General features: G+C 43.8%; 2 protein-coding genes, 1 long non-coding RNA gene and 1 other non-coding gene across 5 annotated transcripts in view; 2 read left to right on the top strand and 2 right to left on the bottom strand.

Annotated features, from left to right (window-relative positions):
- LOC127909882 (uncharacterized) overlaps positions 1-6,087 on the top strand; it is a 92,143-nt gene extending 86,056 nt beyond the window's left edge. The window contains exon 2 of the long non-coding RNA XR_008072810.1: positions 4,965-6,087. This is a non-coding gene — a long non-coding RNA (uncharacterized LOC127909882). The remainder of the gene's footprint in view (positions 1-4,964) is intronic.
- Positions 4,000-8,497, bottom strand: LOC118399497 (60S ribosomal protein L15). 2 transcript variants are annotated; one of them, XM_035795625.2, is made up of 4 exons: positions 8,425-8,497; positions 7,541-7,722; positions 6,956-7,092; positions 4,000-4,360 (listed from the first exon to the last, which is right to left on the bottom strand). In XM_035795625.2, exons 2-4 carry the CDS (start codon positions 7,710-7,712, stop codon positions 4,055-4,057), a joined length of 615 nt encoding a protein of 204 aa, XP_035651518.1. In that variant the 5' UTR covers positions 7,713-7,722; positions 8,425-8,497; the 3' UTR covers positions 4,000-4,054. The 2 variants fall into 2 exon arrangements, with proteins under 2 accessions (XP_035651518.1, XP_035651519.1); XM_035795626.2 differs by having other exon boundaries at positions 8,319-8,431.
- LOC118399677 (small nucleolar SNORD12/SNORD106) lies at positions 6,459-6,548 on the bottom strand. The gene has a single exon (XR_004828884.1). It is a non-coding gene; the product is annotated as a small nucleolar SNORD12/SNORD106 (small nucleolar RNA).
- A 303-nt stretch (positions 8,498-8,800) lies between the features above and the next one.
- On the top strand, positions 8,801-12,042 carry LOC118399498 (NF-kappa-B inhibitor-interacting Ras-like protein 1). Its single transcript, XM_035795627.2, has 4 exons — positions 8,801-8,960; positions 9,084-9,194; positions 9,575-9,816; positions 10,113-12,042. Exons 2-4 carry the CDS (start codon positions 9,101-9,103, stop codon positions 10,353-10,355), a joined length of 579 nt encoding a protein of 192 aa, XP_035651520.1. The 5' UTR covers positions 8,801-8,960; positions 9,084-9,100; the 3' UTR covers positions 10,356-12,042.
- The last annotated feature ends 43 nt before the right edge of the window (positions 12,043-12,085 follow it).

Below are 12,085 nucleotides of genomic sequence, written 5' to 3'. Positions count from 1 at the left end.
TCAAAGTCCAGGATCCAGTTGCATAGGGCGGGGTGCAGACCCAGGGTCTCGAACTTAATGACGAGTTTGGAGGGTACTATGGTGTTAAATGCTGAGCTGAAGTCAATGAACAGCATTCTTACATAGGTATTCCTCTTGTCTAGATGGGTTAGGGCAGTGTGCAGTGTGATCTTACATAGGCATTCCTCTTGTCCAGATGGGATAGGGCAGTGTGCAGTGTGATCTTACATAGGTATTCCTCTTGTCCAGATGGGATAGGGCAGTGTGCAGTGTGATCTTACATAGGCATTCCTCTTGTCCAGATGGGTTAGGGCAGTGTGCAGTGTGATCTTGTCCATAGGGCAGTGTATTCCTCTTGTCCAGATGGGATAGGGCAGTGTGCAGTGTGATCTTACATAGGCATTCCTCTTGTCCAGATGGGTTAGGGCAGTGTGCAGTGTGATCTTACATAGGTAGTCCTCTTGTCCAGATGGGTTAGGGCAGTGTGCAGTGTGATCTTACATAGGCATTCCTCTTGTCCAGATGGGTTAGGGCAGTGTGCAGTGTGATCTTACATAGGCATTCCTCTTGTCCAGATGGGTTAGGGCAGTGTGCAGTGTGATCTTACATAGGTAGTCCTCTTGTCCAGATGGGTTAGGGCAGTGTGCAGTGTGATCTTACATAGGCATTCCTCTTGTCCAGATGGGTTAGGGCAGTGTGCAGTGTGATCTTACATAGGCATTCCTCTTGTCCAGATGGGTTAGGGCAGTGTGCAGTGTGATCTTACATAGGCATTCCTCTTGTCCAGATGGGTTAGGGCAGTGTGCAGTGTGATCTTACATAGGTAGTCCTCTTGTCCAGATGGGTTAGGGCAGTGTGCAGTGTGATCTTACATAGGTATTCCTCTTGTCCAGATGGGTTAGGGCAGTGTGCAGTGTGATCTTACATAGGCATTCCTCTTGTCCAGATGGGTTAGGGCAGTGTGCAGTGTGATGGCGTTTGTACCGTCAGTGGACCTATTGGGGTTGTAAGCAAATTGGAGTGGGTCTAGGGTGTCAGGTAGGGTGGAGGTGATATGATCCTTGACTAGTCTCTCAAAGCACTTCATGATGACAGAAGTGAGTGCAACGGGGCAATAGTCATTTAGTTCAGTTACCTTTGTTTCTTGCGAACAGGAACAATGGTGGCCATCTTGAACATTTAGGCCAGATAGGCAATGTTAGGAGAAAGGGGATCCTCATGTCCAAGAGGTGAGGCAGAGGCCACAGAGAGGGGAGGCAACGTGAGGGCAGAAACATTCAGAATGACACACACACATAACAGCTTGTTTTTAAAATCCAGGAACGAGGGCAAAATGTAGATATTTGGGTGTAGGTCTGCATGTGTTTGAAACACATGCATCTAAGTAGACATCCATCAAGCAAATCACAGCTATCACAGATGAGATCTGTACACTAGTGTTTTCTTATAGCTAACCAAGGAGAAAAATAATGAAGCAGTTGTCCTGTGTGACATCAATGAAATAGAGTAGTTATGTTACCTTATCCTCTGTTCCTGAATCGATGCACTTTGGTTGAACGGAGAGGAACCACATTTATCCAGCAGTACCGCCTGTCTCAGAACAGGTCAAATTGACTCTGACATGAGCTGTTTCACCATATCTCCAACACACGTCCTTGTCATAGTTGTCGACAAGAAAATAATGTGTCTACCTAGCTTTTCAACCAAGGTCAGTGCAAGAATGAGGAGAGACATTTAAGTAGAATGAAGACATTCAACAACTCTCAGAGGACAATGGACGTTCACTTCAAATATAACAGTAACACATTGATTTGAATAAGAGAATATGAAGTTCGTTTGCAGATTCTCTGCATCACTTAGTTGTCTGACAGACATGGTAATCACCACCCCACCAAGCAGCCTTCATGGGTTTGGTGCAGCCATATCCCAAGGCAGACCTGTCCTGACCAGCTCCCATTCCCCTGGTTTCTTCTGCTACCACCCTGAAAAAAATAGAGAACAGACAAGCCCATGCCTTCCTCACCCATTCTCCAGTTTTGGTGGAATTTTGGTCACCAGGTCACAGATCACGGGCGACCTAAACACTGCCGTCTTCTTTCCCCATCTAAATGTGTGTAATAACAATGGGCCTGGCAGAAATGTGAGAAAGTTCTATAAATGACCATTGTTCTCTATCTCAACCCCTTTGCTGCTCTAGTGTTTTGAGTCCTTTCAGACAGTGTATAGTCTTTGAAGTATTGTCTTTACTTAGAACGGAGTAATGGCGCAACAGAAGATTAAGGGGGACAGGCAGTACTTCATATCATTGTGTTACTTTACTATTTAGCTGTAAACTTGTGCTTTACGTTGAGCAAACGAATGTGTTGTTAGTCTAACTTCATTTTTTCCAGTTGAGATGTTAGAATTCATATGGCACTTAGCCCCATCAGTATACTACATAATACATTGTCAGTTGAGTGAAAAATATATTTTATCAAATGAGAAAACTATGCTTTCTTCAGATTTTCCCTTCTGACCTGGGACTCAAACCAGCCATCCTCCAGATCACATCAAACTCATTCCAGAGGGCCAAGTTTGTGCAGGTTTTCGATCAACCCTTGAACTTGATTGATGAATTAAGTTCACTAATTAGTAAGGAACCCCTAACCTGGTTGTTTAGGTCTTAAGTGCAATAAAAACCTGTACACTCAGCCCCCTGTGGAATAAGTTTGACACTCCTGCCCCAGATGCTGTTCCACTTCTTCAACGTCTCGGTTGGGGCTCTCCAACCCCGCTATCGTCCCGTAGGCTCACTCCAACCCCGTTCCTGGAGAGCTATCGTCCCGTAGGCTCACTCCAACCCCGTTCCTGGAGAGCTATCGTCCTGTAGGCTCACTCCAACCCCGTTCCTGGAGAGCTATCGTCCCGTAGTCTCACTCCAACCCCGTTCCTGGAGAGCTATCGTCCTGTAGGCTCACTCCAACCCCGTTCCTGGAGAGCTATCGTCCCGTAGGCTCACTCCAACCCCGTTCCTGGAGAGCTATCGTCCCGTAGGCTCACTCCAACCCCGTTCCTGGAGAGCTATCGTCCCGTAGGCTCACTCCAACCCCGTTCCTGGAGAGCTATCGTCCCGTAGGCTCACTCCAACCCCGTTCCTGGAGAGCTATCGTCCCGTAGGCTCACTCCAACCCCGTTCCTGGAGAGCTATCGTCCTGTAGGCTCACTCCAACCCCGTTCCTGGAGAGCTATCGTCCTGTAGGCTCACTCCAACCCCGTTCCTGGAGAGCTATAGTCCTGTAGGATTACTCCAACCCTGTTCCTGGAGAGCTATAGTCCTGTAGGCTCACTCCAACCCCGTTCCTGGAGAGCTATAGTCCTGTAGGCTCACTCCAACCAGTTGTAAGCAACCTGAAAATTATTAGATGTGCAAGACCAGAGTTGGAGAAAACTTACAGGACAACAGCTCTCCAGGAACAGGGGTTGAGCCCTGTTCTGACAGTATTTCCTAAACTCAGTCCTGCCCCCCGATGCACGTTTTGGTTTTTGCCCTAAAATTACATTCAAATGAAATCTAGCTGATTATTTTAAATCAGCTGTTTTAGCACCAAAACGCACACCTAGGGGAGGACCCAGGACAGTTTGAGAAACTCTGCGCCTGCCATATCAGACCTAAATAGATAAAGTTATGTGACCTTTCCTGGTGATCCTGGACTGTAGACACTCAACACAAAGAGCAGTTTCACTGTTTGACTAGTGGTCCTTAGTGCCAACAGTCAATCCCCCAGGTTACTTAAACCATTATCCCCAAAAACACTGGTTCAGATCAGTTACTCACTGCCATATTGATCAATAGTTATGACAGGGTGAATTTCTATAAACTACATTTCACGAGTCTGAAAATGCTAGTCCATCAGCTTCGCGTATCCCTTTTACTAACCACTAACTATATTCCTTTATCGCCAAAGACATCAAATGGGATCTTCTACACCCAAAATTATTAACGCTTACACACCACAGAAATATTTAGTCACCATAAAAAGGCATGTGTTTATTTCTTTAAATGTACAGACATCCTCTAGCGGTAGCGGTGAAGCTGCAGGGTATTGCGTCTCTTCCAGGCTGCCCGGCGGGAACCACCCATGGTCAGGTGGAACTTGTGGCCCTTGCCCAGGCCACGGCTCTTCTTGCCTGCAGACGTCAGGCCACGCATCTCCCTGTGCTTGTGCACGGGCCTGGTGATCCATTGGGTGTCGGGGTTGCGTCTGATAGCCTTGTGGAAGGTGTCAATCAGGATCACCTCGAAGAACTTGTAGGTGGAGTCCTCTCCTACCCAGTAGGAGGCCAGCACCCTCAGGCCTCCACAGTGACGGCCAGCACGCTCCTGTTGGGGAGAACGAATACCAAGTAGGTCAGACAAGTCACACCCAGAAACTTGTATGAATGTAAATGATTGATTTGCAATGTTCTGGGGTCTGGTCTAGTGACAGCACTGCCAACCCTATACTATGCATGGCCCCCTGCGGCAGGGGTATTACCCAGTTACGCCACATTCAAGTCCCTCTTTTACTCTACCCCACAACTGTTGAGCAATTCTAGCACTAATATATATATATATATATATATATATATCTACAGTGCCGTGCGAAAGTATTCGGCCCCCTTGAACTTTGCGACCTTTTGCCACATTTCAGGCTTCAAACATAAAGATATAAAACTGTATTTTTTTGTGAATAATCAACAACAAGTGGGACACAATCATGAAGTGGAACGACATTTATTGAATATTTCAAACTTTTTAACAAATCAAAAACTGAAAAATTGGGCGTGCAAAATTATTCAGCCCCCTTAAGTTAATACTTTGTAGTGCCACCTTTTGCTGCGATTACAGCTGTAAGTCGCTTGGGGTATGTCTCTATCAGTTTTGCACATCAAGAGACTGAAATTCTTTCCCATTCCTTCTTGCAAAACAGCTCGAGCTCAGTGAGGTTGGATGGAGAGCATTTGTGAACAGCAGTTTTCAGTTCTTTCCAGATTCTCCATTGGATTCAGGTCTGGACTTTGACTTGGCCATTCTAACACCTGGATATGTTTATTTTTGAACCATTCCATTGTAGATTTTGCTTTATGTTTTGAATCATTGTCTTGTTGGAAGACAAATCTCCATCCCAGTCTCAGGTCTTTTGCAGACTCCATCAGGTTTTCTTCCAGAATGGTCCTGTATTTGGCTCCATCCATCTTCCCATCAATTTTAACCATCTTCCCTGCTGAAGAAAAGCAGGCCCAAACCATGATGCTGCCACCACCATGTTTGACAGTGGGATGGTGTGTTCAGGGTGATGAGCTGTGTTGCTTTTATGCCAAACATAACATGTTGCCAAAAAGTTCAATTTTGGTTTCATCTGACCAGAGCACCTTCTTCCACATGTTTGGTGTGTCTCCCAGGTGGCTTGTGGCAAACTTTAAACGACACTTTATGGATATCTTTAAGAAATGGTTCTTCTTGCCACTCTTCCATAAAGGCCAGATTTGTGCAATATACGACAGATTGTTGTCCTATGGACAGAGTCTCCCACCTCAGCTGTAGATCTCTGCAGTTCATCCAGAGTGATCATGGGCCTCTTGGCTGCATCTCTGATCAGTCTTGTATGAGCTGAAAGTTTAGAGGGACGGCCAGGTCTTGGTAGATTTGCAGTGGTCTGATACTCCTTCCATTTCAATATTATCACTTGCACAGTGCTCCTTGGGATGTTTAAAGCTTGGGAAATCTTTTGTATCCAAATCCGGCTTTAAACTTCTTCACAACAGTATCTCGGACCTGCCTGGAGTGTTCCTTGTTCCTCATGATGCTCTCTGCGCTTTTAACGGACCTCTGAGACTATCACAGTGCAGGTGCATTTATACGGAGACTTGATTACACACAGGTGGATTGTATTTATCATCATTAGTCATTTAGGTCAACATTGATTCATTCAGAGATCCTCACTGAACTTCTGGAGAGAGTTTGCTGCACTGAAAGTAAAGGGGCTGAATAATTTTACACGCCCAATTTTTCAGTTTTTGATTTGTTAAAAAAAGTTTGAAATATCCAATAAATGTCATTCCACTTCATGATTGTGTCCCACTTGTTGATTCTTCACAAAAAATACAGTTTTATATCTTTATGTTTGAAGCCTGAAATGTGGCAAAAGGTCGCAAAGTTCAAGGGGGCCGAATACTTTCGCAAGGCACTGTATATGTGTGTGTGTGTGTATATATATATACACATACACACATACACACACTAAAAAAGGTATGGGAAGATCTAAAATGATAAAATCCCACTGCCTGACACACACACATGGAGCTGTACAACATATGGATTTGTCTCAACATTGAAGTAATCATCAAGTCCAATGAAGAGAATACCATTCACTTAGTTTAATACAATAGAGTTTTAAATACAACCAAGATACTTTTGGAAAGGACGCGTTATTTTCTGTAATGTGGTTTCAGACAAATTGGCTTATTTCAGACTGGTTTCACCATAGTCGATAAGATGGGGAAAAAAGTTGAGCATCATTAACCACATTGAGAGAACACATTATTGATGAAGAGGGTTCGATTTAGAATGTGAGCCTTGTTTCAGAGGGAAGTGGGGCCAATATGAAATTACTTGTACCTATCCAACGCATTCATATCGGCACAAGGGCCTAGAAGCAGACGCAAGGGTAGATTTGGAATTGAGCGTAGATTTGCCAAGTCAGGTTAGATCTGTGACATCGATGTGCAGTTCTATGTAACTTCTCCCTGAAGCGTACTCATTCACTATCCCTCATGGACTTAAAATACTGACTGATGCAAGATTTTCTTTGTATTAAAAAAACAACACTAGCCCAAGATTACATCAATACCATGCTTTCAAGTCTTAAACAAAGTGAGCAAATGCAACATTTGGGGAGAAAGGAAAATAATCAGATGCACTTGTTCAGAAACTTACCTCAGCAGTGGACTGGAGGCTGCGGGCAAACTTGATCTGGTTAACACCATGGTGGACAGGCTTGCCGTAGGTGGCACCCTTGGGCACGGGGCGCTTGCGGCCTCCACGGCGAACGCGGACACGGTAGATGACGTAGCCTGTCATAAGACAGCGACATGTCAAGGAATAAAAGACAAATGACACAACCACTTGGTCTACCTTTCATGTGAAGCAACACTTCCAAACATATAAGTGACTTGAATGTATTTGCGAAACCACGAACAGGCAATGGGAATACAATTACTGTCTAATACAACAATTAATGGCTCTCTCACAACCGGCCCATGATTGGGAGTCCCATATGGCGGCACACAATTGGCCCAGAGTCATCGGGGTTTGGCCGTCACTATAAATAAGAATTTGTTCTGAACTTGCCTAGTCTGTAGTGGGTTTGTCGTGATGCCTCTAGCAATGAGATGTCGTGCCTTAGACCACTGCGCCACTCGGGAGCATGTAGGTAGGGGTAAAGTGACTATGCATAGATAATAAACCTCGAGTAGCAGCACTGTTAAGGGGAGGTCAACGTAAATTGTCTCGGTCACCCACCTTGTTTGCACTTGTACCCCAGTCTGCGGGCCTTGTCTGGTCTGGTGGGTCTAGGCGCACGGTGGAGACCGGAGAGCTGACGGTACTGCCAGCATCGGACGCGCAGGAGAAAGCGCATCACGTCGGACTGCTTCTTGCGCCATAGCTCTTGCATATATTTGTACGCTCCCATGTTGGATTAACTGTGAAAAAGGCAAATAGAAATACGTAATGATCACCATTAAATACTGGGATTTAACCGTTACTCTAGTACCGACAATTTGCTAATCTTCATTCAAAGCCATGATATACCAAATTGGCTAGCTAGCCAACACGTTTGCTTTGTTGACAACGTAATGTAACCTTTAAATAACCAAGTCACGAATGACATCTTCGGGATACATTTAATTTAGTATGTATTAAATTGGAGTCTACATGCACGTGCTTTTGGGGCTAATTTCTGTTTCATTCTAGACCCCCTGGAAATCAGTCTTCGGGCAGGAGGGTCGCGGTCGGCCCCGATGCAAAGTCCTACACACTGGATAGGTAGTTAGTTAACCGGCTAGCACTCCATAGTAGATAACCACTAAAGCTAAAATATTTACTAGTAAAAACCCGTAACGCAACAAATGCACATAGACATTGAAGTTCAGTGTTTATAAAACTCTCAACTTTCTAACCTCGCTCTTCGGCAATGTATAGGAGACCAATAGAAGACCCGTGCATTACCTCGGATACACAATGCAATATTCATATTTTCAGAAATTAAAAAGCAGAAATGGAGGTAGTGTGTGATTACCTAAGCATTCCGTTAACTAACCCCAGAACTATACAACCTGATGGCCATGTTTTAATACAGATTTCTGATGGATTGTACATACTGAAAAAATAAAATGCACTCTTACATGATGGCGTACCTGCCGGAAAGAAAGAAAAAACGTACCCAGTATGCTTTATCAAAACGTCAGTGACACAGTTCCGGTCAGATACGCCTGGGTATTGTAGTTTATCCAATCATGTTAATATTTTTCATATGCCTTTCACCTAACTTAATTTAATAACCTGGATTTTGATGGTCTTGGCATTTTAGAAAACAACCACATTGAAATAAAATAATGTAGTACTTACTTTTGTATATTGAGATTTGGTCCACTACACTTGTCGATTTTACCATTCTTATTGGTTGCTGGTAATATACATTTATATTTGACATTTATTCATGCATATTAATAAATGTATGTGTTATTTATACAGTGCATTTTTCTTAAAATTCACCGCTCCCCTCGCCTCTGCACATGCGCAGAAAATCATTGGAACTTCCTTGTCAAAAGAGAATGGATGTTGTGATTTTAGCTAGCTAAATAACATCAAAGTTGGTTAGCGACCAAGTTTACTCCAATAATAATTGTAATCTTTCCGTTTGGCCAACTCTTACACCAAGGTACTTGTTTTATCGTATCAAGCCAGCTACGTAAACTTTGGATGCGATGTTGACGAAGATGCTTCAGCTACAGTAGTTCATTTTTCTTATTCTTATTTTACATTTATTTTTGTGCTATTGCAGGTTTTCGCGTATTCGAAATGGGGAAAGGCTGCAAAGTTGTGGTGTGTGGTTTGGCATCTGTAGGAAAAACAGCCATCCTTGAACAGCTGTTATATGGTAATCACGCAATTGGTAAGTTGATGACTGAATTGGTTGTATTTGAGAGATTAACACGGTATAAATGTGCTTGTAGTGTTAAAAGGGAATTTGCAATGTAGCCTCGAAAGTCCAGTTATTGGGAGCAAAACAGTGTTCTGCACTTCTTTCACTATACAACTTTTGCAGTTGAAATCTGTAACTAAGTTTGTGTGTTGCGTGAATTGAAGACCATGGTCTGGGGTAAACCAGAGAACTGACCGTCCGACCTGGTGTGGCCTCACGCTCCACAGGGAGCCAAAGGAAACAAATTAATGCTATAGAATATAGATACTGTATTTCACCGAGAGTTGAGTGAGTACTGCCTACCTGCCAGACTGTTGAACACAACCATTGAATTCCATTGTCTCCTGAAGGTTCAGAGTCCACTGAGACCCAGGAGGATGTGTATGTGGCGTCGGTGGAGACAGACCGCGGTGTGAAGGAACAGTTACGTCTCTATGACACCAGGGGGCTCCACGACGGCCTGGACCTTCCCAAGCACTACTACTCGGTGGCAGACGGCTTTGTGCTGGTCTACAGCGTGGACAGCCTGGAGTCCTTCAAGAAGGTGGATGTCCTCAAGAAGGAGATAGACAAATCCAGAGACAAGAAAGAGGTACTGGGATTGTGATTGATTGAAACTCTCCTTAAGCTATGCTAAGTGTGTGTGGTTTTGTTAAAGTGAGCCAGGTTTCGTTGATTGTTTTGGCCATAGACAGCTAATCAATCAAATGTATTTATAATGCCCTATTTACATCAGCAGTTGTCACAGTACTTTTATTCTAACCTGGCCTTGAACCCAAAGAGCAAGCAGAAGCACAGTGGCCATAACAATAAAAAAACAATCAACCAAGACACAAATCAGAACCTTATGCTATTGTTGTTTAGTTGGAGTGTCCCCTCTTCCTGCAGGTGATGGTGATCGTGCTAGGGAACAAGACGGACCTGCGTGAGCTTCGCCAGGTGGAGCACGAGGCAGCGCAGCAGTGGGCGCGGGGGGAGAAGGTCAAGCTCTGGGAGGTCAGCGTCACACAGAGGAACTCTCTCATTGAACCCTTCACTATGCTCACCAGCCGCCTCACACAGCCTCAGAGCAAGTCTGCCTTCCCTCTTCCAGGACGCAAGAGCAAGGGCACGACGTCCAACGACATCTGAACTGTACTCAACCTTGAGCGTACCTAAGATCCAAGTACTTCGGGGGAGGGGGAGATGGATCGATGAGTTAGCCAGCCAATTTACATTAATATTCTGACTTCATGTCAAGATAGATTGCCATGAAATATGGGCAAAGACCTAGTAAGTGACTCGGCAACCAACAACCTATTAAATTCCGTTAAAATAAAGCTTTTCTATTTTTTAAATACAATTGAATCAGAAGTTTACATACACCTTAGCCAAATACATTTAAACTCAGTTTTTCAGAATTCCTGACATTTAATCCTAGTAAAAATTCCCTGTTTTTATGTCAGTTAGGATCACCACTTTATTTCAAGAATGTGAAATGTCAGAATAATAGTAGAGTGATTTATTTCATCACATTCCCAGTGGGTCAGAAGTTTACATACAATCAATTAGTATTTGGTAGCATTGCCTTTAAATTGTTTAACTTGGGTCAAACGTTTTGTGTAGCCTTCCACAAGCTTCCCACAATAAGTTGGGTCAATTTTGTCCCATTCCTCATGACAGAGCTGGTGTAACTGAGTCAGGTTTGTAGGCCTCCTTGCTCACACACTCTTTTTCAGTTCTGCCCACAAATGTTCTATGGGATTGAGGTCAGGGCTTTGTGATGGCCACTCCAATGCCATTTTGCCACAACTTTGGAAGTATGCTTGGGGTCATTGTCCATTTGGAAGACCCATTTGCGACCAAGCTTGAACTTGATGTTGCTACAATACATCCACATAATTTTCCTACCTCATGATGCCATCTCTTTTGTGAAGTGCGCCAGTCCCTCCTGCAGCAAAGCACCCTCACAACATGATGCTGCCATCCCCGTGATTCACGGTTGGGATGGTGTTCTTCGGCTTGCAAGCCTTCCCCTTTTTCCTCCAAACATAACGATGGTCATTATGGCGAAACTGTATTTTTTGACAAAAAGTACGATCTTTGTCCCCATGTGCAATTGCAAACCGTAGTCTGGCTTTTTTATGGCGGTTTTGAAGCAGTGGCTTCTTCCTTACTGAGCGGCCTTTCAGGTTTTGTCTGACTCGTTTTAATGTGGATATAGATACTTTTGTACCTGTTTCCTCCAGCATCTTCCCAAGGTCCTTTGCTGTTGTTCTGGGATTGATTTGCACTTTTCGCACCAAAGTATGTTCATCTCTAGGAGACAGAACGCGTCTCCTTCCTGAGCAGTATGACGGCTGTGTCGTCCCATGGCGTTTATACTTGTGTACGATTGTTTTGTACAGATGAACGCGGTACCTTCAGGTGTTTGGAAATTGCTCCCAAGGATTAACCAGACATGTGGAGGTCTACAAAAAAATGCTGAGGTCTTGGCTGATTTCCCCATGATGTCAAGCAAAGAGGCACTGAGTTTGAAGGTAGGCCTTGAAATACATCCACAGGTACACCTTCAATTGACTCACATTTTGTCAATTAGCCTATCAGATGCTTCTAAAGCAATTACATTTTCTGGAATTTTCCAAGCTGTTTAAAGGCACAGCCAACTTAGTGTATGTAAACTTCTGACCCACTGGAATTGTGATACAGTGAATTATAAGTGAAATAATCTGTCTGTAAACAATTGTTGGAAATATTAATTGTCATGGACAAAGTAGATGTCCTAACCGACTTGCCAAAACTATAGTTTGTTAACATGATATTTGTTGAGTGGTTAAAAAACAAGTTAATGACTCCAACCTAAGTGTATGTAAACTTCTGAC

Source organism: Oncorhynchus keta, chromosome 20 (genome assembly GCF_023373465.1).
Source record: "Oncorhynchus keta strain PuntledgeMale-10-30-2019 chromosome 20, Oket_V2, whole genome shotgun sequence".
Lineage (NCBI taxonomy): Eukaryota > Metazoa > Chordata > Actinopteri > Salmoniformes > Salmonidae > Oncorhynchus > Oncorhynchus keta.
The sequence above is the reverse complement of the archived record's forward strand: the minus strand, read 5'-3'. Positions and strand labels throughout refer to the sequence as shown.

What these genes read in the sequence shown, in the direction of transcription:
- LOC118399497 (XM_035795625.2), bottom strand. Translation starts at nt 7,712, where the DNA reads ATGGGAGCGTACAAATATATGCAAGAGCTATGGCGCAAGAAGCAGTCC. An exon ending in GGGGTACAAGTGCAAACAAG is followed by an intron (nt 7,093 to 7,540) that starts GTGGGTGACCGA and finishes GTCTTATGACAG; the next exon opens with GCTACGTCATCTACCGTGTC. An exon ending in GCCTCCAGTCCACTGCTGAG is followed by an intron (nt 4,361 to 6,955) that starts GTAAGTTTCTGA and finishes TCTCCCCAACAG; the next exon opens with GAGCGTGCTGGCCGTCACTG.
- LOC118399498 (XM_035795627.2), top strand. Translation starts at nt 9,101, where the DNA reads ATGGGGAAAGGCTGCAAAGTTGTGGTGTGTGGTTTGGCATCTGTAGGA. An exon ending in ATATGGTAATCACGCAATTG is followed by an intron (nt 9,195 to 9,574) that starts GTAAGTTGATGA and finishes TGTCTCCTGAAG; the next exon opens with GTTCAGAGTCCACTGAGACC. An exon ending in AATCCAGAGACAAGAAAGAG is followed by an intron (nt 9,817 to 10,112) that starts GTACTGGGATTG and finishes CTCTTCCTGCAG; the next exon opens with GTGATGGTGATCGTGCTAGG.